The sequence below is a fragment of the Octopus bimaculoides genome, chromosome 1 (assembly GCF_046866305.1).
Source record: "Octopus bimaculoides isolate indiv1 chromosome 1, ASM4686630v1, whole genome shotgun sequence".
NCBI lineage: Eukaryota > Metazoa > Mollusca > Cephalopoda > Octopoda > Octopodidae > Octopus > Octopus bimaculoides.
Window position 1 is genome coordinate 41,257,539 of NC_142928.1, and position 25,461 is coordinate 41,282,999.

General features: G+C 34.2%; 1 protein-coding gene across 2 annotated transcripts in view; it reads left to right on the forward strand.

The window, feature by feature from the left end:
• LOC106878931 (sodium/hydrogen exchanger 8) overlaps positions 1-24,433 on the forward strand; it is a 35,577-nt gene extending 11,144 nt beyond the window's left edge. Inside the window, exons 2-16 of one of the 2 annotated variants that reach the window (XR_016241447.1) lie at positions 4,507-4,655; positions 4,792-4,872; positions 7,786-7,835; positions 8,423-8,506; positions 9,477-9,578; positions 10,893-11,071; positions 12,322-12,460; positions 14,786-14,891; positions 16,635-16,751; positions 17,253-17,335; positions 18,405-18,516; positions 19,612-19,754; positions 20,644-20,709; positions 21,731-21,887; positions 22,662-24,433. Coding sequence is in view for 1 of the 2 variants with exons in the window: in XM_014928295.3 (XP_014783781.1) it covers positions 4,507-4,655; positions 4,792-4,872; positions 7,786-7,835; positions 8,423-8,506; positions 9,477-9,578; positions 10,893-11,071; positions 12,322-12,460; positions 14,786-14,891; positions 16,635-16,751; positions 17,253-17,335; positions 18,405-18,516; positions 19,612-19,754; positions 20,644-20,709; positions 21,744-21,887; positions 22,662-22,790 (1,684 nt within the window). In the remaining variant the exon portion in view is untranslated. The remainder of the gene's footprint in view (positions 1-4,506; positions 4,656-4,791; positions 4,873-7,785; positions 7,836-8,422; positions 8,507-9,476; positions 9,579-10,892; positions 11,072-12,321; positions 12,461-14,785; positions 14,892-16,634; positions 16,752-17,252; positions 17,336-18,404; positions 18,517-19,611; positions 19,755-20,643; positions 20,710-21,730; positions 21,888-22,661) is intronic. The other variant, XM_014928295.3, reaches the window with a different exon arrangement.
• Positions 24,434-25,461: the final 1,028 nt, after the last annotated feature.

Sequence of the window (25,461 nt, forward strand, 5' to 3'; positions counted from 1 at the left end):
TCTGTGAAATGGCTGGTGTTAGGAAAGGCATTCAGTCATAGAAACCATGCCAGAACAGACAGTGAAGCTTGGTGCAGTCCTCAGCCTTACCAGCTCTGGTCAAACCCATGCCAGCATTAAAAACCGATGTTAAATAGTAATGATGTTGGTGTGTGAATTTAAGATTTTGCTGCTATTTCTAGCAGGTCGAGTGACAACACAAAGATTCTGTTTGTTAACTTGTCTTTCATTGTTGAAAATATTCTAAGTCACATTGCATTAAAGCTGATCTATTTATAGCTTTAACACAGAGGTTTGAGAACTTTTTGACGCTGATATTGTTGGATGTGTTTTATTCTTCTAATCTGAATGTTTCTTTATTGAAATTGCTACTTAACATATCCAAACTCAAGTTTGTAAAATTAATTATAAACAAACAACTAATTTTCAACATAATAGAATTAAATTTATTTGAAATGTTCAATGAGAAAGTTTAATTTAATTTTTTTCTTGTATGCTTTTAACAAGTGATTTGTTCTAAAGTATATGTTGCCAATATTAAACAGTCAGCTAACATCATAGCAAAGTCTGCTGGTGGAGCTCTCTCTGAACTACACTCTATCACCCTTGGTATGCCCCAAGATTCAGTTTTGCAACTCACACTCTTCTTTATATATATCAATGACCTATTTGCTATCATCCCCAACAACATAAGGTACTATACTTCATTCCTTCCTAACCGTCTTTCTCTAAACATCATCCAAATGTAAACTAAACAACACGCACCAAAATCTGCACTGATTCCATCAGCAGAGACCTTGGAAATATTTTCCAACAATGATTTGCTAATCTTGTCACTTCCGACAGTACAGAGACACAATCACTACAACTGTCAGGAAAACAATAATGCCCCACCCATGAAACATGAACAGCACACAGCCAAAATGCTCAAGGTTGCTACTAATGCTAGATTTCTCCATCTCTAAGAATCTCTCTTAACAAAGGCACATCCTCAACATAACAAAGACTGCATCATAAAGACTAGCTTTCCTCTTCAAAGCCAGAAAAACTCCAATCCCTAATAGTTACTAACTCTCTACAAAGCTCAAGTGAAACATGCAATGAAGTACTGTTCCCATATTTGGGACAGTAATGCTGTCTTACATATGGATGATATCTTAAACCACATCATAAATTAATGTGGTTCGAGATGAAGTTGCTCACCAATATACTCCAGCTTCTTACCCACAGACATGTTGTCTCTTTATACTTTTTCTAACATTACTATTGTAGCCTCTACTCCTTGCAGCTGGCTGGTTTCATGCCTCCTCCACTAAAGCACTTTCAACTCATTTGTCTCCTTCTTCTGTTACCCATATTGTGTCCACCACTACACCTCGAACTTCAACCCTCTGAAATCCACAGACACACTACTGCTGTCACCTTACAACTACTGTAAAAACCCATATAATTTGCGAATCTGTGTAATTTATGCAGGTGATTTTCAAGATAAATTTTGTTAAAAAAAGCTTCAACTCCAGTAAAATTCACACCCCAAAGTTTTCAGAATTGCTGATATAGCCAGGGAAAAAAGGTTTTCAATTTAGTTGTATTTAGCAGAAATTCACTTACTTATGATTAGATTTTATTCAATTTTCATTAAATAAAAATAATTTCTATTTAACGAGTATCACATTGAAAGCTGTTAAATTACAAAGTGTTTGTGTTGTTTATAATAAACTTTATTTTACATTTCTTGCAAGTGATTATGTCCGATCTTTAGCATACTGCTGTATGTCTTCTCAAATCATGATCACAGGAAAAGTTGTTGATAGGAATTACCAACAAAAACAAAGTTGATAAATATGTACAGGTGTAGCAAATTAAGTTTAATTACCAATAAACATCAGCTTGGATGACACTTTACTCAACCTATTTTGTAAACAAAATTCTTTTCCACCTATTCTTGTCGGAACCTTTGATACGGAATATCAAAATTTTAATCCCTTTCACACTTATAAAATGTCAAGCAAACTTAAAAATTTGTCGTGACTGTTATTGTCAGAACTTATGAATCGTTTACTGTGAAGGAAAAATTAAATATGTTGAATATGCATTTGAACATGGCAGTAGAGCTGCTGGAAGGCATTTTAATGTTGATGAAGCTAATGTTCGAAATTAGCGTAAACAGTACGACAAACTTAAAACTGTGCCTAGTAATAAACAAGCAAAAATAAAAAACATACAATCAAGATTATCCATATCATTACATTTTTTTCAGTCAGGAATATCCATATTACTATGTATGTCAATGGTGCTCCATTGCGATAGGTAGAAACTCCAAATAGTGTAAAATATGGCCCAGACTGTATTTACCAGCATGAATGTCAGACTTCAGAAAGTAGTTAACCATTTAATAGTTTTAGTAAATTTATACAGAAAATCTAAGCATTATACCATCCAGCATAAATAAAAGTCAACTTCATTATATTTAAGCTATTATTTTTTTTCTGTAAAAACCTATTCTAATATTAAATGAGTCATCTTCCAGTACGAATGTTTATATTTTGTACGTCTTTTTCCAACAACAAAAAATTTCAGAAAAAATTCTGTAAACAATCTACTCATGTAATTTATGAAACCCCTAAAGCTTATTTTTATTTTTGCGGAAAAAGTGCACAAATTACATGGGTTTTTATGGTATTCAAGAATAATATTAACCTGGGCTGGCTCCTGTGCGGGTGACACATGAGGTTTTTTCGAGCGAGATCGTTGCCGGTGCCCCTGGACTGGCTCATGTGCGGGCGACACATGAATCTTTCGAGCGGGATCGTTACCAGTACCCCTGGACTGGCTCATGTGCGGGCGACACATGAAATCTTTCGAGCGGGATCGTGCCAGAGCCCCTGGACTGGCTCATGTGCGGGCGACACATGATATCTTTCGAGCGAGATCGTTGCCAGTGCCCCTGGACTGACTCTTGTGCGGGTGACACATGAAATGTTTTGAGCGGGTTCGTTGCCAGTGCCCCTGGACTGGCTCATGTGCGAGCGACGCCCCTGGGCCGGCTCTTGTGCGGGTGACACATGAGATTTTTCGAGCGAGATCGTTGCCGGTGCCCCTGGGCCGGCTCTTGTGCGGGTGACACATGAGGTTTTTCGAGCGAGATCGTTGCCGGTGCCCCTGGGCTGGCTCGTGTGCGAGCGATACATGGAATCTTTCGGACGGGATCGTTGCCGGTGCCCCTGGGCTGGCTCATGTGCGGGTGACACGTGAAATGTTTTCAGCGGGACAGGATCGTTGCCAGTGCCCCTGGACTGGCTCATGTGCGGGCGACACATGAATCTTTCGAGCGGGATCGTTACCAGTACCCCTGGACTGGCTCATGTGCGGGCGACACATGAAATCTTTCGAGCGGGATCGTGCCAGAGCCCCTGGACTGGCTCATGTGCGGGCGACACATGATATCTTTCGAGCGAGATCGTTGCCAGTGCCCCTGGACTGACTCTTGTGCGGGTGACACATGAGGTTTTTCGAGCGAGATCGTTGCCAGTGCCCCTGCCCTGAACTGGCTCTTGTGCTGGTGACACATGAAATTTCTCCGAGCGAGATCGTTGCCGGTGCCCCTGAACTGGCTCTTGTGTGGGGTTGTTGTGGGATTTTCGAGCGGGATCGTTGCTGGTGCCCCTGGGCTGGCTCTTGTGCGGGTGACACATGAGGTTTCTCGAGCGAGATGAGCGTGGCCGTTGCCAGTACCGCCTGACTGGCCTTCGTGCGGGTGACACGTAAAAGCACCCACTACACTCTCTGAGTGGTTGGCGTTAGGAAGGGCATCCAGCTCATCCAGCTGTAGAAACACTGCCAAATCAGATTGGAGCCTGGTGCAGCCATCTGGTTTCACCAGTCCTCAGTCAAATCGTCCAACCCATGCTAGCATGGAAAGCGGACGTTAAACGACGATGATGATGATGATGAGCTTGTCATTCTCAAAGATTCAACAAAGTCTATAGCACAACTCTTTCTTTTGAATAAATTTTTGAAAAAATGATGCACACAGTGTTATATATCCTCTAGAAGCATAATGTTGTGACAAGAGACTTTCCGTAATATTCAATAATCACAAAAATTAATGATCTAAATAATGGCATCTTTGTACATTGAGTTATTGATATTTAACATAGACACAAATCCATAAACATTGAAGAAGGAAGCAGTTAATTACGTCATCCTCAGGACCTGTTTGACTGAAACTTACTTTATTGATCTTGTAACCTCAGTGTGATTTGAACTCAGAATATAAAGAGTCATAATTACATGTTACAAGGTATTTTATCCATCATACCAGCTGGTTCTGCCATTCTGGAGATTAATTAAATTACTAGCAACTATAATCTCTACCAAAATAAAAATTTTCTTTATTGTTTTTGCTAGAATTTCATTTATTGATTGCACGTGGGTTTTTAGTATGAAAACAGGCTTAAAATATTAAATCCTTTTTTTTCTTTTTACTGTTTATTTATTTTGTAGCTTGCTAAATGAAACACTGGCACCAAACACAACAACAAGCAAGCCTTCAACCACAAAAGTTATGACACTTGAGGATCTTCCTGTGAAGGGATCTGCTGAAGAAGAACATCATAGCAGCTTAACAATTTTTTTCATCCTATTAGTAATTGGTAAGTTATATATTTTCCAAACTGATTTAAATCTAAAACATTTTTAAATACTTATTTCTACCATTTTATATTGTGTGTGCATATGTTATTAATATGCTACTACATGTTAATGTTAAAAATTTTCTAACTTTTATAGCTATCTGTATCCTCTTGGTGCATAGTTTAATCCAGACTGATTTCCATTATGTTCCTGAAAGTATTGTTATAGTTCTTATAGGTAAGCAAATTATTTTCCTAATAATTTTCACACTGTATTATTTATTAGTTTCAGAATCTTTGATAGTAGATTTGTAGTGGCTGAGCCACCATTCGTAGCGGCTGAAGTGACATGCCATATTACGCTGATATGATGTAGCTGACTGCCAAATGTAGCATGTAGATGTAACACTTGAAGGTTCCCACATCGGAGTAAGCAGTGAAGAACATTGAAGAATCAACACCAAGAAGGAAGAAATATTATTTACATATGTTTATTCGTTTGCCCGGTAGGTAGTTAGAGAGACAGCAGAAACTGTAGTGACAGTGACTACAAGTTCACTCGCTAATTGATAGTTGATAGTAAGAAAGAAACCACAGACATTCAAATAGAAAACATGTAGCGAGAAAAAACAATGTAGTTGAAAGAATCATACAACATGTGTGCCTACATTAAATATGTTCAATATATTTATGTATTAAATGTGCTAACTTATTCTGAAACTATAATAAACTCATAATCGTCACCTCATTTTTATGTCAGCTTTCCATACTGGCATGGATTGGATGTTGCAGTCTGAATCCATTTTTATTTGAAGTTGCTGCCACCTGAAATGAGTCAGAGGTTCATATCTCACTCATACGTTTTATTTTGTTGGCATGGTTTTGTTGGTGGCCCTTTTCTGAATAGCATTAAGGGTGTGTGTGCATGTGTGTAAGTAGCAGTACCATCCTAGATGTGGGAGTTGTTAGTATTCCATTGTGGAACACTAACATCTGAGTTATGTAGTGTGTAATTAAAAGTAGTGGGGGTTTGAAATATTATCTGGTTCAATGATGTACATCATCGAAAGATTATATGATTAGCTTCTACCAAATTCTATAAAACGTAAGTCTATCCAAGGCACAACAAGAAAACACTTCCCAAAATACTGCACAATGGGTTTGAACCTGGAAATCACATGGTTCTGAAGTGAACTTTTTAACCCCACAATAGAACATTCTCCTCAAGTCATCTCCCCAGAGATGACTGTCTGTAGTCATTTTTTAAAGTAAACCCTGACTTAATTTCAGCAATTCTAAGGGATTACTCAGATTTTTATTTACAGTTATGAAGTGTTCAAATTTTGGTTCTTTGTAGATGCTCCAAACCAGCAAAGTCACCAGGCCTGAAAATATCCCTTCCATTACCCTCAAACATTACACTCCAGAGCTAACTCCTGTACTTGCCAAAATCTTCAAGCTCTCTCTCTCTCTCTCTCTCCCCACCAGATCTACTCTTTAGAAACATGTTACAGTGTATCTTATTCCTAACAAAGGCAACCCCTCTGAACCTAATACCATCAGTATGTCTAAGAAAATGGAAACAGCCATTAACAAAAACATTCTGCAAACTCTTCTGTCATTCTCTTTTCTCTGGGGATGTGCCAATTTTGTCTCTTTTGACAGTAAGAAAGCACAAGTGCTATCCATATCATCATGCTACACTCCACTTAAACATGTACAACATGCTATTAGAGCCCTCTCAATTGCTTTAAATGTTGAGCTTTGTTTTTGACTACAATCTCATCAGTTGAAAAAAAACCCATCCTTAACATAGCTAGGATTGCATCCCAGTGAATGTTCCTTCTCTTCAGAGCCAGAAGATACTTCAGCTCTAAACATCATTGACACTCATCATCATCATCATCGTTTAACATCCGTTTTCCATGCTAGCATGGGTTGGACAGTTTCACTGGGGTCTGGGAAGCCAGGAGGCTGCACCAGGCTCCAGTCTGATCTGGCAGTGCTTCTACAGCTGAATGCCCTTCCTAACGCCAACCACTCCATGAGTGTAGTGGGTGCTTTTTACGTGCCACTGGCAAACGTCCCAGGGGAGGCTGTCAACAGCCACAATCGGTTGGTGCTTTTTATGTGCCACTGGCACGGAAGCCAGTCAAGGCAGCGCTGGCATCGGCCACGTTCGGATGGTGCTTTTTACGTGCCACCAGCACAGGTATCACAACTACAATTTCCATTTGATTTTCATTTTGATGTTGATGTACTTGACTCAATAGGTTTCCTCAAGCACAGCAGATCACCCTACGATCCAAGGTACTTTTGAATGGGCTGGGGCTGGTTATGCAAAACTGGTGTAGGATACAGCCGTGAACTCACTTTATTTGCTGGGTCTTCGCAGTCACAGCATATCTCCAGAGGTCGCGGTCTTTCGTCATTGCCTCTGTGAGGCCCAACGTTTGAAGGTCATGCTTCACCACCTCATCCCATGTCTTCCTGGGTCTACCTCTACCCCAGATTCCTCTTTCTATCTTTTCTAACGCTACTATAATGACTTCTGTTCCATAGTGGTAGCTGGGTTCATGCTGCCTCTACTCAGGTATTCCTGATCCTCTCATATTTTTTATCTTTATTGTGTCCAACCAAGCCCTGGCATAACCACTACACCAAGTTCTTCCTTCTTTAGAACATTGGTCCTCTGGAGCTCCCTCCCTGCTCTTGTTGCTTGCAGTGTTGAAGAACATTAACATTTCCAATCTCACCAGTCTTAGAAGGTCTGTGAAGCTCTTGGTCACTGTCTTCCAACCCCAGCAAGTAAAAACAAAAAAGATTGTCGGTATTTTGTTGCAGTTAGTGGGGACTTAATTGCAAATCCTATTGTAGGGTGTTTTGGAGATCTCCATTCAAGGAGGTGAGAGGCATAAAGGTTGCATGTGGACAAAGTTTATATGAAGAAATGTAATAAGGAATGTGTACACCAAATTATTCAGTGAGCAATTGTATTGTTGAAATATCCCATTTCAAAACACAGGAAACTTACCAAAAAATATCTTAAAAAACTAAGTTTTCAAATAATGTTCATCTTGAAGTTATTATTTATTATAAAAAATTTCTTTCAGATTTTTATGTACTTTTCTATTTTATTTTTTATTTTAAGGAGCTTTAATTGGATTAACTTTAAAAATATTCAAATTTGGCAACTGGAGGGTATGTATGTTTTTTTAATTTTGATTCATTCATAATTTAACATAAGTAAAAATTGATTCCTAAAACTATTATCTAATTAAATTTTTATCAATATTCTTTATTTTTGATGTGTTGACATCAAACATTGATAAATCATTTTTGTCTACACATGTATGCTTATGCTATAATATAATTTACTCTAGATTTATATTGATTTCTAATACTGGAAGATATGTGTTCAAAGAATGTCAATTAATGATTTAACTCATTGGTACATAAACACAAAGTTTTAGAGGAATATAGTTGATTGCATTAACTAAGTACATATTTGGTACTGAATTTTTTTCACTCTGGAGGGATGAAAGAAAAATTAACTTTGGTTGTATCTTAATTTACTATAGAGAAATATTGCAAACCAACGTGACCCAGCCCTCTGCTTATTGTCATTTAATAAGAAAATGGTAAATATAAGCATAAGTGAATTCAGATTTTAGTGTTACTAATTGATATTTCATTTTTGATTTAATTTATTGAATAAAAAAATATAAAAAATTTTTTTTGAAGTATTCTTATTGTAATATTAATGTATAACTTTTTTTATTCCATAGAATGAAGAAGCTTTTAGTCCAACTATATTTTTTATTGTACTCCTTCCACCAATTATATTTGAATCCGGATACAATTTACATAAGGTAAAGATACATTTTTCAAATATTATTTTGATTTGAAATCTCTTTCTCATGTTGAACATTATTATAATTGAGGAAAATTATCATTAGAGTGATGAATTGGTAGCTAGCCTTCAATTTCTATTAGAATGTTAGTACTGCATAGCAGATTTTACTATAAAATGTTCATCTGTTAAGTATTGAAAACTATTATATAATAAAAAAATAAGCATATTCTTTTAATATTTACATCTTTTCATCTACTTTACATAATATTTTTATTAAAGTATTTGTGTCTGATATGTAGCATATCAGATAATCAATGTGCATGGCTTTCTGATCAAGTTCTGTGTTTAACTTATAGTAAATGCAAGTTTAACTCCAGTTCTTGTGAGCCACTAGTCTATCAGACATTTTTGCTATTTTCATTCATAAGGCTTGTATAATCAATCAGTAGAATTTTGATATCAGAACATGGTATAAGATGGTGTTGATAGCCCAAATTATCTTTTGTACTATGATTGCTTACTTATTATTGTTATTATTATTTTGGGAGGGGATTTTCATTTTGTTTTAATGAATAAATATCCATGCACTCTTTTAGAAACCTAAGCTAAATTTAAAGTACTTAATTACAATTTTTAAAAATATTTGTTGTGAAACTTTAAACAGATGTAAATAGTCTTTGTTCACTATTCACCATAAGACAAGTATTCATCTAGGTATATTTACATCATCATCATCATCATCGTTTAACATCCGCTTGAACGATGATGATGATGATGATATCTATTTAAAAGTTTCACTGCAAAACTTAAGCAGGTATTAATACACTTTGATGAATACTTGTCTTCTGGTGAATGGTCAACAAATAATGAAACTTAAGGCAATCTTTTTTTCTATATGTGAAGAGAATAACTATATTTTTACATTTGTTTAAAGCTTTGCAGTAAAGGTTACATAAACTTATTATTTTTACATTTTCATATTTCAGGGGAATTTTTTCCAGAATATTGGCTCTATTATGGTATTTGCTATTTTTGGAACTGTTATTTCTGCAATGTTTGTTGGTGGTGGAGTATACCTTCTTGGACAAGTAAATATGATTTCCTAATAGTATCCACTTGCACTAAGAATAAGATAAAATTACTACCTGTTTTTATAGCAAGTTTATCCCGCCACCTCCAATTTTTAGTTCATGCAATTGAAAAAGACCACGTTATTTATGGGATGACCCAATATATATATATATATATATATATATATATATATATATATATACACACACATACACACTGTTCTTGCTTCATGGAGTTGGGGGTCATCTTAGGTTAGTGGTCTCAGACACGACATCATATGTAGAGCCAACCAGGTCCATCACTGTCAGTCCCATGCCAGTCCCTCTGCATCCTCCAAGGTGATGTCAAGCTTCTGAAGATTTTCCTTAATCTAGTCCAGCCATCTGATACAGGTCCTGCCATGAGGCCTCTTCCAACCCACAACTGTTGTATGAAATGTGAGTAAAACCCTGGTAGAATTATCTAGCAGGAGACAGAGGACATATCCAAACCAGCGCATGCAACAGATAGCTACGAGGTGGGAGGCTGTGAGCTGATGCATGCGCACACACAGTTCTTTGTTAGAAACATGATAGTACCATCTGATGTTCTCAATGACATACATACACACACATATAGGAAAAATAATTGCACTTATAGGATTATTCAGTCATTCTAATTTTGTCATGACTAATTTGGAAGTTATAATATATTTGCCTTTCATTTCTCCTAGATCAGGCTTGGCCAACTCAAATTACATTGCAGGCCACTTTGATCGCAGAAAGTTTTTTGAGGGCCACTTGTATACTGAAAGAATTAAAAGCATTTTGCTTTCTCACGCTATTATTACAATAATGAATGAATGTTGATTCAACATGAAATATTATCGTTACAAAAAATAGTATCTTTCTTTTTTTACTTTCCATTACAATCTTTAATTTTTGATAAAATTTTTTAAATGTTTGTTTAAATAAGCCCATTTTTAAGAAAGTATCAAGTGGGCTGCAAAATAAAAGTCTGTGGGCCACATGCGGCCCACAGGCCTCAGGTTGGTCAGCCTTGTCCTAGATTATTATCTTTTGTTAACTTCTTTATATTTTCATCTCATTGTATTAAGTGTGTTCTGCTTTAGAATATATAAAATTAGAATAGAAGTATTATGGTAATATGTTTTTCCTGATACCGACTATATATCTTATACAAACTTTGCTATACTTTAATTCATGATTTCTCCTAACTTCAGTGTAGTTTGAAAATTTTAAATGCTCATGAAAAAAATTCTTTTAAAATATTTGATTGTACAGTTCTGAGTGAGAATTATTTTAAATTCAAGATTTTTATTTCATTTTCAGGCTGAAATAGCATATAAATTGGATATTGTAGAAAGCCTTGCATTTGGATCCTTAATTTCAGCTGTAGATCCTGTTGCAACACTTGCTATTTTTCATGCTTTAGATGTTGACCCAGTCCTGTATATGCTTGTGTTTGGTGAAAGTGTTCTTAATGATGCTGTGTCTATTGTGTTGACCACGTAAGTAATCTTTATTAATATGTATTACTATAAAAATTAAAAGAAACTATAATGGTTTACTAATTTTTGTTATTCAGTACTTGTGTCAGTTGTATTTAATCTCATATAAATCCAACGGCTGGTCAGCATTTTCTAGCTATAAAAATAAGACTAACCTTTATGGAGCAGTGTTATCTTTGTGAACAATGTGTATTTCTGAAAAGTTATTTCAAAGCCCAAGATTTATTACAAGTTTAATGGGGTTTTTTTCTGTGTTGTTTATGAGTGTTAGATGCAGCGTTGATTGTTTGCTCTTTTGAGATATATTCTTCCTGTAAATTGGTGTTTATGCTTAAGGATAGAATTGAGATTACTAACATATGAAATATCTGTGCTTCAAAGAAAGTTGTAATGGATTTTTGTCTGTGAAATAAAAAAGTAAAGGTGACTATTTGTTAATGCAGAGAAGAATGAATGCAGTTAGGATAACTGAACCCAAGGGTACCTTAAGTTTAACATAATCGGATTCATCAGCATGCTGAAATAGTGCAATTTAGAATTATACCTGCGTCTGTCAGTGATGTTGCCATCGTCATCATCATCATAATTTGTTTAACCTCTGGTCAGCCCTGAATGAATAAACTTCAAAGTATGTTCAAACCATGACTATCACTTCTATTTATTGGGCATTACAGATCTTGAACTACATTATCTAACTCTTCATTTTCAAGATACTTAGGTGTAATTTAATGAAGATTTGGCTGTTATTTGAAGCTGGCCAAGCACCCTAAAAGAGGCTCCCTTGTTAACTTTTTTTTTTAGTAAAAGGTTTAAATAGTGGGTTGATAGACTTTCAGACCAGTTATGGTTGAAACCTTTACTAATGTTACATCATTTTCAACTGTTCCTTTCTAGAAGTAATAGAAATAAGAATGATTGGATATGCATTTATGTATTTTTATATCTCAAGTTAAGTGCCAACAGAAAAAGATTTGTTATGGCATAGGGTTAACTTTTATCATAAACATCATTTGGAAGTGTGGTACCTTGTTTCTATCTTTTACTTACAAGCCAACAAAGAGTGAATCTCTGCTAGGCTGCTTTTCTAGCAAGACATGTGTAGTTGTGTTTGAAGAATTAAAATGGAAGTAGTATGAAGTCAGTTTTGACTCCTTTAATGTACTTCCAACAAAAGTTAATAATTCATTTAAACTTATATGGGAGAGGGATCATATCTTGCTTACAATAACTAAAATGTTTTCTCTTTTCAGAACTGTCTTAGAGTTTGCTTCACCTAATGCTGTGTTTACAAGTGGTGCAGCAACTTTTTTCTATGCCTTAAAAAGATTTTGCCTGATGTTTTTTGCTTCTGCTGCTATTGGTATTGTAATTGGACTTTTAAGTGCTATTGTATCCTTTCATATTGGAAATATTTTTGTAAAATATAATTTGGTAAAATTTCTCATCACAAACAAATATGCTTACAAGCAATTTTTCAAACATAAAACATCTCGAGTGACAAGCAGTGTCTCAAGTAATAAACAGACAAACTGGAAACAATGGTTGGCATCAAACTGAGAGTATCCGCAGGTGAGTGTCAGTTGCTGTCTAGCTTTCACTCAGTGCACATCCCTGCTTGAATTTGCCATGCCTTCTCTTGAATTTCTTATTCTTTTACTTGTTGCAGTCATGTGACTGGAGCCATGCTGGAGTACCAACATAAAGGGTTTTAGTTGAAGAAATTGACCCCAGAACTTATTCTTTGTAAGCCTTGTACTTATTCTATCAATGTTTTTTGCCAAACTGCTAAGTTACACGGACATAAACACACCAACATCAGTTGTCAAGTGATGGTGGGGGACAAACACTGACACACAAATACATACATACACGACAGGCATTTTTTAATTTCTGTCTACCAAATCCACTCAAGGCTTTGGTCAGCCCGAGGCTATAGTTGAAGACACTTGCCCAAGGTTTCATACAATGGTACTGGGAAGCAGGTTTCTTATCACACAGCTACACGTGCCTATAGGGATAATAGTTTCAGTCTTTGAACATTTCAGGTGATGAATGGCCTTCAAGAACAATTAAATTTGTAAGCTAAGGTTCCACTATATATTATAATTAAAACTAGTATCTGCATATTCATTTTTTATTAATGCTATTCAACTGTGGACCATTACTGGATCACTGCTGTCAATGGTTTTAGTTGGTTATAATGACACCCCCTGCTCTACTTGTTTCAGTCTGTTATTTTATCTATATTTATTGAGTATATCAATTTATATTTATCAAATCACTAAATTATAAGCTTTAACACAACAACAAGTGGTTTACGTGGGCTTCAGTGGAGCTGGCTACTGGCTGAAAAGAGTGATACTATTGTAGTAGTAGTAAACAAAATAAGGAAATTTCACATCTGAAAGCTAATGATTGCAGTATTTTGGTGATTAACTCATTGCCATTCAGTCAAGTGTCCTTCTTCTGGATGAAGTCTAGGGTGGGTGGGTGTATATGCAGCTGCACCACCATCCAATATGTATGAGTGATACTTCAATGTGAGACTTAATTGCACTTTATAGAGGAATTGAGTTACCTAAGAGGAAATAGTCTGATTTAAAAATTAGTGTCATAGCAAAGTTTATAAAAGAGTTTCATTGGATAGAATACAGTTTGGATTTCAGCAGTGTATGGAGTCTTAGATTCTGTCTTTGTTTTAACAAAGAATAAATAAAAACACTATGCTCTGCATTCATCAAGCTAGAAAAGGCTTTTCACTGCTTATGCTCTTTAATTTGATTAATGCTGTTAAAGATAGATCTAAAGGAACAGCTAATGATAACTCTTTGATTTGAGTTTTGTGTTTCTTTTCATAATCTCACTGGGACTCGGAATTGAATACTCTTGGTAACCTTGTTTTTAATGCAAAATGCAAAAAATGTTTTAAACTTCCAAGAATGGTTTCATGTCAAACTGTTGAAAACTCATTGAGTAATAAGACACCGAATAGCAACAGATGCTACAGCCTGGTAGCATTTGGGAATTGTCTTTACTCATAGTGTAAGGAGAGAGTTAATCTATTCTCAAACTCCAGGAGTCTAAAGACTTATATTTAGCACTGATGTCAATAATGTTAAGCATATAAGAAAATACCTTTTAGCTGGACACTCAGTCCTGTTACATGTAAATATGCTGAAAGACCTGATGTCTGTTCCCAAAAGGCAGATGAAATGAGGTATGTACTCAGGGGTATAGCAAAAGGTTACAATGGATTTGAACTCACAAGCCATAAATTAGTCTGAGGAAAGAGCTTAATATTGGGTCTGTAGACTGAAGGGAATTAGAAATTTAGTTGCACTTGATTTCATTGTGATTTAGACTAACCAGAAAAATTATCTCTAAATAAATCATTTATTTCCATTTTATGAAAATGGTAATTAGTATTATCTAAAAGAAGTGTTGTGACATTTCATGAATATCAACATTGATACAAGAAATGTAATATATATACTAGCTGTAAAGAAATTATTACTAATTTACTGATTGTTTAATGCAAATTTTGAGTTTTATCATCACCAGCACCTTTTCATAAATCCTGATTTATTTACTGTCATTTATGCAAATATTAATCGAGATAATAAACAGTAGCATTAAATTATTGTATCATTGCTTTACATTAAATATAAAAAGAAACAGTGGTTGTATTCTTGTAGTTTCCTTAATAAGCTTCAGTTACTGAAATCTATTGATTTGAGAAAAACTCCCTCCCTTGAATTTGGTATGATGCTTGTGTTCTCCTACTTGCCATATGGCCTTGCTGAAGGAATCCATTTATCAGGTATTTTACATTTATTTATTTATTTAGTGTTTGTAAAAGATAGAAAGTACTGTTGCATATATCGTTTCTTGTTACATATTTATTTGTAAGATTGTAGTTATGGTGGGTGTATGTTGTAAACTGAAAAAAGTAATTACATTAATTGGTGCAAAAATACAAAATATCACTGTTGCTTCATTATAAATGGAAGTGATCATCATCATCATTTAATATCTATGTTCCATGGTAGCATGATCTGGACAGTTTGTCAAGGACTCAATGAGTCTAAGGACTACATCATGCTCCAGTGTCCGCTTTGGCAAGGTTTCTTTGACTGGATGCCCTTCTGATGTCAACCACTTTATAATGTGCTTTTGACACATGAAATCTTTCGAGCGGGATCGTTGCCAGTGCCCCTGGACTGGCTCATGTGCAGGCGACACATGAAATCTTTTGAGCAAGATCGTTGCCAGTGCCCCTGAACTGGCTCTTGTGCGGGGCCGTCGTAGGATTTTCGAGCGAGATCGTTGCCGGTGCCCCTGGACTGGCTCTTGTGCGGGTGACACGAGGTTTTTCGAGCGAGATGAGCGTGGCCGTTGCCAGTACCACCTGACTGGCCTTCGTGCGGGTGACACATAAAAGCACCCACTACACTCTCTGAGTGGTTGGCGTTAGGAAGGGCATCCAGCTGTAGAAACTCTGCCAAATCAGATTGGAGCCTGGTGTGGCCATCTGGTTTCACCAGTCCTCAGTCAAATCGTCCAACCCATGCTAGCATGGAAAGCGGACATTAAACGACGACGACGACTAGCACTACTGAGGTTGCCATGCAGCTCACAAATCAACAAACCTATGGGATGGAGTGTTCCCTTCTATTAAATGGGTGATTAAGATATGAGAGAAGTTATTGGAGTACAGCAGGTTCTTGTTGTAAAGAAGTTGCATGGTTTCTCACATTTAGGAAAGAGAGAGAGTGAGAAGGAATTGGTGGTGGTGGTAATGAGATGTTAGTAGTAAGGACACAAACTAGGAGTGTGCCTGGATGGGGATATGCAAGAATGTATGGATGTGGGAAACTTGTTACCAATGATGCAATTACTCACTGACTGCAATATAAAATAAATAAAAGGTAAATGTTATCAAATAAGAATTAATTTTGTATCTGTATAAGAAGGTCATTATACCAATAATAAACACACACACACACACTGGTTGTTTCACTTCTTTATTATTTATCAATTGGTTAACCATTCAACCAATTAATTGATTGATTGATCGATTAGTCATATCGTTCATCAGTAAGTTATGTTTGTCAAAACCTTTTCACCACCATTCACAGCTTCATCAGTGACATGCCCTAAGCTGAATTGAAGTAGAGTGCAAGTCATAAATTGGGTTGGGGATGGTGATGAAAAGACTTTGACTAACATACCTGATTAATTGATTGATTAACCAAATGATTAATCACACAATCAATTATTTAACTGCTTAAATAGTTAACCAATTGGCAAATTATAAAACAGTTAAATAGAATCAGTGCATGTGTTTATTATTAGCCAAATAACTCCCCCAAGATCCAGCAAAATCTGTTTCAACACATGATTTCACATCAAGTACAAAAAGGAATTAATCAAATCAAATGCCAAAAAATGAAATGAATGAATTCGTTTTTCTTTTTAATTGCTTATCAGCTATATTATTGATGAGAACTTTATTGAATTCTTCATTTCTTTTAAATTTGGAAATACTCTTTTGATATTGCAGGGATTATGGCTATTCTGTTTTGTGCTATTGTCATGTCTCACTATACACATTTAAACTTATCACCCGTGACACAGATAACAGTTCAGCAAACTTTTCGAACTGTTGCCTTCATTGCAGGTAATTTCCTTTTATGTTATTAACTTTATTTAATGCTTTTGATCTGATATCAGAAAATACATGAATACCATATAGGAAATCATGAATACTATATAGGAAGTTGCTTGAGTTTTTTTCTTTTCATATAATTATTTCCCTATCTCAAAAAATCTATATAGTGTTTGTTAGATGTAATGTCATATGTAACAAGAAAATCAAAATACTTATAGTTTGTAATATAAATTTGAATGAATAATAACAATACAATTTGAATTGAACGTATAAAGTGTTGTTTGCTGGATTGATGTGAAAATAAAGGGTGAATATTATTTGTTGACATTTGCTGCTAACAAAAACAGACATAATAGAGCAAAACCTGTAAAATTCAAACTTGTGTGCATATTATGAGTAAATTATATAATAGATTACACATGTATCTAGTCCAATATTCCTTTCTTTGATTTAACTATACTTATTCTCATGATATAACACTTTGCACAAATAATTAATTTTATTTTACAGAAACTTGTGTGTTTGCATATCTGGGAATGGCTCTCTTCAGTTTCCACTTAAATGTGAAGCCTTCTTTTGTAATATGGAGCATTGTAAGTTATTTTAGCATATATTTCATTGTCCTGCTTGAAATCTTTTATGTTAATACATTTGGGCACAAATAGGCAGAATGAAGATATACCTAAACATGAAATGAAACTACTGCATGACCTGTAACAGTTTCTTAAAACACCACCAATTGTTTTAAATTTCATGTAGTGTACCAATGGTAAGTCAGTGGTGGAGCCCATGCCATTCCTAGCTATTGATTATAGTCAGAAATCACAATTACAAAGGATATGGCTGGTACAACTGGGAATCAATCCAGTATCATGGTCTCAGCTAGCTCAAAGTTTAAAACATTCACACACATATACTCCTACAGCATTTTTATTTCTTACATAATTTTATTTTATTTTATTACTATATTGACCTAAGAACTAATACTTTCCTAAAAGAAATCATTGTTATATAAGTAAGCCTTTTAATAATATACTCCAAATTTTACTGTTTTATTTATCATGGTTCTGTCTTATTAATCATCCGGTGTTCCATTTTAGATACTTGCAATTTTCATTGTTGTGAGCTTCTTTTGCTTCATTGTACAATTACATTTTCAAGGAGATATCCAGTCCACTGCTACTCAATGGTAAATCTAAATTATTGCTTAATGATTGCCTTATGGTAGTTCATCACAAATGCATTTTATGTTTACTAATATTTGCATGTGGTCTCAGTTGTTTAGATCACAACTCACTGCTCCATGGTGTGTATGGAAGTCAAGTATCAATGAGATTCAAATGTAACCATTCAGCATGCACTGTAGATAGTGAAAGACTCTATATACCTTGAGTACCCTATAAATTTAGGTGGTAAGATGGGGGTTTTTGAATTCATATGTTCATATAATCATCATTTTCATAGTGTATATAACTGTCTGGCTACATCTTACTTAGCCAGTATAAACATCCCAGTCTCAAATAAAAATTCACTTCTGAATATCTCTTTTCATTTATCAATTCTTACTTATTTATTGCCTTTTATATTTAACTTAATCATTACTAATCTAATTTGTATGAATATTTTTAAATGTTTAAGAAGCTTCTTTATATTTTATTATAGGGTCTATGTCTTGGTGGAAGGGCTTTCAATATATTTCCTCTGAGCTTTTTGGTTAATTTTTTTAGAGAACACAAAATAACAAAAAGTATGCAATTTATTATGTGGTTTAGTGGTGAGTGTTAACATTACATTTTCATTTGTATTCCATAATTTTGCTATTTCCCAAAATCTTGAATTGAAATTAATACAGATTTTTATCATCATCTCTTTCTTCAAACTACTACGCTGTCTAATTTACTTTCTCAAATCATTTGTACTTAACTTTTCTTCTTAGTAAACACTGCACATCCAACAAATACTCAATCTATTTTCCCCTCATCACTAATAATCCTGTATATTTGAAACCCTTGTTTCATTGCCAAGCATTTCTTGCATATGCTCCAAAATATTTGCCTTCTTGCTTAGAGAGAGAAATTCTTTGTTTCCAACAGAATGAAAAAAAGTGCCTTCATTTCTAACTCAAGCCATTTTCCATGAATAGTTCAACTGCCAATGATCCCACTACAACTTTTGTGTAGGACTTCTGGTGGGGGTCTGAGCTATCAGAGCTAACTTATCACCATGTTGTGTATCTTAGTGAGATGTTCAAATGTGGGCTTGCAAGTGACCTGCAACCTTCTAATATTGAAATGGTTTCTTTTAGGTTGGAACTTTATAGTAATATTACCTTCTTTTATATCCTACTGCACAGCAATGTGGCCATGCACATGAGGAAACTGTTAAACATTACAGAAGTGGTAAAGACTGAACTCAAGGTATTGAGCCTCATAAAAGGGATAACAAAAGGCTATAATGGTTAGTGACATGCACTGCTGGAGAAGTTCACCCTTCTAAGCAAGCATGGTAAAAAGAACACTAAAATGATCATAGTAGTGACAGCTAGGAAGACCTTTCATTCTCATTCACCATACCATACTGCTTGTATTGTTTGGGATAGCAGTAGATTTCTTCCTATTCAAATATCTTCCTCCCCCCTTCATCCCTCTTGCTATGCTTCTCTCTACCCCTCATCGTAGTACATGTGAAATGTTAGGTCTTTCCTCTTACACTTCTGACAGCCATCACTCCTTCTCCCTAGAATGTTTGGCAGCAGTGCCATCCCCTGCAATGACTTCAGTATGAAGAAATACTTTTTTGAAAATTATATAACAACAGTTTCTATTCTGTTTATCTTTGTTTTGTTTTTTTTTCTTCTTTTTTTGTATAGGATTACGTGGTGCAATTGCATTTGCCTTATGTCTTCATTTAGAATTCTCCCCTGAGAAACGATATGTTCTTGTCACAGCTACATTATTTATGGTTTTGTTCACTATCTTATTCTTAGGAGGTGCAACCATGCCAATCATGAAGGTAACAACATTGTTTTCTTTTTTGTTTAATAGCAGTAATTTGTTGGGTTTTTTTTCATATATCCTTTAACAAAATGTCCATTGGTTAACCACAAAGTAAAAAGATAATCATCATCAATATCACTACTCACAATATTGACCTTCTTCATCAATTGCATAATAGTGTTATCTACAATTACATCTTGAAATTATCATTTATATTTCATATATTCTTGATATGATTCCTTCATACTTTACTGAATTTTGCACTATGTAATGATTCTCTCACTACTAAATTGTCTCAGTTAATCATGGAAAAGGCGTATTACTTTTCAAATTAGATGCTCAAACCTCTGTAAATTATAAACGTGACAATTTTAAGTTTCCAAGCTTAGTGTTTAATTTGAAATATCTTATTTCAACTTTCAGATTGCCTTCTGTATAATTTGTATATTTCAGTTTTTTCATAAAAGTTTTCCTTATGATCACAACTTAGCCTTAGAAATGTCACAGCAATAGCCAAAAGGTTATAACATACATGCATTACACACATACATACATACCACATCTGTCTGTCTTGTGCATGCATGCATGCACACAGACAGACAGATGTTCATGTGTGTGTGCCAATGTATGAAACTTTCAGACCGTGAGTCACCCTGTAACTTCTGCCAATTTTTAATAAGAAAAAGATACATATTCAAGTTTTGAGTTCTATTTTCATATTTGCATGAAAATGTATATATGAAGTAAAGTTATTCGCTTTAATTAGGGCATGAAATATTTTCTTTTCACCAATAAATATTAAGTGCTTCTTCTATTCAGTCCAGAACAAACTTGTTTTAAGTATGTACCATATTAATCTTTTTTACTTTACATTTATTTACAATATTTAAACATTTTATCTTCAGTTATTAAAAGCAGATAAACGGAAAAAAACAAAATCTGAAATATCATTAAGTAAAACAAAAGAAATGGTAAGTTAATGCTTAAAATAAATTAAATAAAATTCTGTATGTGTTCTGTGGTTCAAAAATAATTATTGCAATTAAAGCTGTACTTTCTTCATTGATCTTATTTCAATTTTTTCTTCATTTTCTCACTGTTTACTTTTGTCAATTTTTTTTCCACTAAAAGTCATATATTTTTGCACTAATTATCTATTATTGTGCTGTTGTTACAATAACTACCTTTTAACTATATGTCTAGCTTGGTTTGTATCTTATGTCTATACCATAAAAACAAGAACATACTCTAACCACTACATTGCACTCTACACAGCATATTGTATAAGCTTGCTGTGTGGCTTAGAGACACTGATCTATATCATGTCTATCATGATGTACTTGCAGGTTGCTCTCATCCAATTATTCTGACATAAGTTTACTCAAACCACATTTAAAGTAGAACAAATAATTATTTAGGTTACTAATTAAAAATAAGAAAATTAAACAGATCACATTACTCTTTTGCCAGTACATAATATGCCTTTATCCAACAAGTTATGTTCTAGTTTGAACATACTATTGACTGTTGATTTTTATACGAAATATGAAATTATGTTATACCATTTGACTGTGAAACCACATGACATTACCAGGCAGCAAAGCACTTCATTTCAAATTGCTCCAATCTACTCATCTGAAAATGAACAGCAGCACAGCACTAAAAGAGTCCTTTCTGTTCCTTCAGCTTTGTTATTTGCTTGGTCAAGTGGTTGTGTATTTCAAAGTACATGTATCCTTAAAGTAATTTTTTGACAGAATCAGATTGTTACAATGTGTGACAAAGCTGGACGTTCACAGGTACACTCTAAATAGCCCTCATCTACTCAATTTTATTCACGAGGTTTGGATCAAATCAAACCTGTAGTTAATGACACTTGCTCAAGATACCATAGAGGAACTTCTTAAGCTTTTGGTCATATTGTGTTCATTAGGAATTATATAGTTCTATAGATTAAGTGTTTACATGGTTTTAATTTGTTTTAACTGATAGTTTTATTTTACAGGGAGATACTGTGGATTCTGAACACCTGTCTGAACTAACTGAAGAAGAATATGAAATCAATTTTGTAAAAACACATTTACGAGGCTTTTTACGTTTTGATGTAAAATATTTAATACCTTTCTTTACAAGGCGTTTTACAAAGCAGGTTAGTCTATTTGTTTTATGGTTACATTTAAACAGTTTTTAAATTGCTTAAAGGTAACCATAAAACTTTCTTGCCATTATAAATAGATTGAATAAGTAATTACTTCTGGTTGCCATGATGCTGCAGAGGTAACAGAGATTTCCTCAAAGTGGCTCCAGATCAGGAGATGCAAGCCATGGAAGGGGCAGTGCTTCCAGTGGTAGTGCTAACTGCTAAACTCCATCTAAGACTTGATTAACCTCAACTGAGTCACCTGAGTGAGGGTGCCTGATGTTGAAAGATTCAAACACTTAATGACCCCAGGAAGCATCACTATTGATGTGTCCAGGTGCATCACAGGATGATGTATGGAAAAACTTGTGCACAAAATGTGCTATAATATAAAATATGATAGCACAAAGAAGACAAAACCTTTAAAAAATCATACATATGGACTGTCTCTTTAAATCAGTGTTTCTCAACCTTTTGGTGAAAGGGCAAGCCCTTTCACCAAATGGCATTTTACAAATGCCCTCCCCATATACAAAAAAAAATAAATAAATAAAATAAAAAGCAGACGATTATTTTTATCAAACAGAACTAATTTTGTTCATAGTTTTTTGTGCTATCCTATCTCGCATGTGTTTCTTTTTAAATATTTGTGTGGATTTGTGATTCCTATGTTAAATTTTTATAGAAATTACTAAAGAAAGGGAAATTTGTATTTTTAGTGGTTTAAAAATACAAAAACTATTTCTTAGAATTAACCTTCAAAATAATTGTTCTATATTACAGGAAGTACGTGAAGGTCGCACACAAATGGACAATTTAACAAACAAGTGGTACAAAGAAGTGCGGGCTGTTCCATCAGATTCCAATTCTGAAGAGGACACAGCTTTCACACAAGAAACTATTTATCATTAAACAAGTTAATCTTTGGAATTCATGATACTTTTTTTTCTAAAGTAACAATCACTGTGATAAACAAAGCATCTGATTTTAATTTTTATTCATGAACATAACACAAACTAATTTATTGTTGATCTTTTACAAAATATTTTACGTGGTATTTGTTTTGTAATCTTGAATTAATTTTACTGTGGGCTGTTGATATTTTTTATAAAATGTAATTTGTAAATTGATTATAAATATTTAAAACTAATTCTAATAAAAGGATGTTCTTTTGCAAGGTTAGTTTTATCAATTTATCTCATTTGGAATCTGGATATCAACTTTTTTTTATGTATTTTTTTATATCTGTAAGATGGAAGAATATTGTTAGTAGAGCTGGTATAAAGCCAGATGGTTATTGTCTTTGTACAGACATAATGTCAAGAGCCAAATTCCAACAGTCAAACTGCTGAAAGTCAAAATGTCAACAGTCAAAATGTTGATGGTCAAATGCCAACAAGACCAAATTTTGATGGTCAAATTGTTGCTATTCAAAATGCAAACAGATTTTGTTTGCTTTTTTTTTATTTAGTAAAAATAATTAAAAATAACTCATTTTAAAATTGGGGTAATATATTAAATAGAAGGATGTCAATGATTTGCATTTAATGAAAAAGCAAAATACCATATATGTCAGCATATAAGACAACTGGGTGTTGTAAAAACATATCAGTAATTACTAAAGCAGTGGTTAACTACCATCAACCGTTATACATTGCTAACAACTCACCATACACTTTAGGAATTAAGGTTCAAATTTTATACATATATGTATAAGATGTTCCCATTCCTCCTATTTTGGAGGGGTACATTTTAAGGTTAAATTGTCAATTTATTTACACTGGCATATATGGTGAATATATTTTAAAACTAAACATAATAATAAGAAGGTTGCTAAAAATAATTTGTTTTAAAATTAAAGCAATTTATTGAATTGAATCAATAGATTGTGAACCATTGACTTTAAGAAAAACATGAGGGTTGATCAAATTATGAATTACAAGTTCCTTTTTAATACAATTGTTAATCTTGGTATATTTTTTTATTTATTCATATCACATTATCCCTAAGAGAATGTTAGCTTGCTAAAAGTTTGTGTAGCATTATATCTGTTTCTTCATTATTAACATTGTACACATCTTGTCAGGGAACAAATACTAATATTCCAAGCCACCTGATGAAGGAACCATTTTCTACGTTGAAATAATCTGTTGATCTCAAATGCTGAATTTTGTGCTATAAACACTGGCTCAAGTGAAAATAGCAACTTATTACTGTTACTGTGGTAAATTTATTTATTGTGGTTTATTGCTGTTTGTTGCAGCTATTTCAAAGTCCACTGTAAATGATTATGGATAAATATATCTCTCTTTTTAAAAAAAATTTAAAATTACATTATCTTTTTGTATTTATCCATGATAATGTAGAAAGCCATGAGTAATATTTTAGTTTCAGAAACAATAGCATGAAGAGTATAAAACTGTATTCTGTGAGACTCAAGAAAATGTTCCATCACTTATCTACTTCTTTTCCATTACTACAACTTTTAAATTTTCCATTCATTGTTAAATAAATATAAACATCCTCACTTTCTAATAAAAAATTTATCAACTCTTGTTATTAGTGTTCAATATTTTGTTTCATTATTGCGCCTTCTTGTTCACCATTCACTACATGATAATAAGTCTTTATGTGATAATGTACCACCTCATACACTTTAATGTAGTTTGCTCATACAATTGTTACTTACAGAAAGCAGGCATAGGTATGGCTTATGTTATTAAGAAGTTTGATTCCATTGTGTGGAACCCTGGACAAATGTTTTGTACTACAGCCAACCAAAGCCTTGTGAATGGGTTTGGTTGACTGAAACTGGAAGAAGTTCATCAGATGTATAATTTTGTTTACATTTGCACTTCTCCAAAAATCACTGAGCAAGAAACACTGACATTGTTATAAGGGTGGGCTGAAAAGTTCAGAGGCCAACTATGAAGGAGAAATGCTAGAGCTGTGAAATCTTACATGCATTAATTTCAACCCTTCTTATTAATAACTGCATTGTTTCTTTCCATGTAAATTGATAGCTCTCTGTTCAAAGAACTCTTCAAAAGTAACTAGTAGTAACTTTTTTTGAAAATGGATGAAATTTGGCATCATTGTGTTATCAGGTACTTGTAGAAAAAGTGTTTAGCCCCCAAAGACATTCATGCTGACATGGTTGCTACATTAGGGGATGATGCTCCAGCTTTATTAACAGTACAAGTGGACAGCTGAATTTTGGAGGTAAAGGGAGAGTCTTGAACATAACCCTAGGTCTGGTCGTCCTGCACTCTGCCATCATCAACACAAACATTGATCGTGCTCACCATATGGTGATGGAATACAGGCATTTGACCATAAGTCAATGCTATTAACATATGTCATGAGTGAGTTGAGAATATTCTACACAATTCCATGAGTGAGTTGAGAATATTCTGCACAATGAACTTGGCATGACTAAAGTTTCTGCTCAGTGGGAACCATATCTTCTAACACCTGATCAAAAGCACACCAGGCTGATCACATCATGGGAAAATCTGACTTTGTTTATAGCAGATCCAGCTGGTTTCTTTGAACATTTCCTAACCCAAGATGAGTGTTGGCT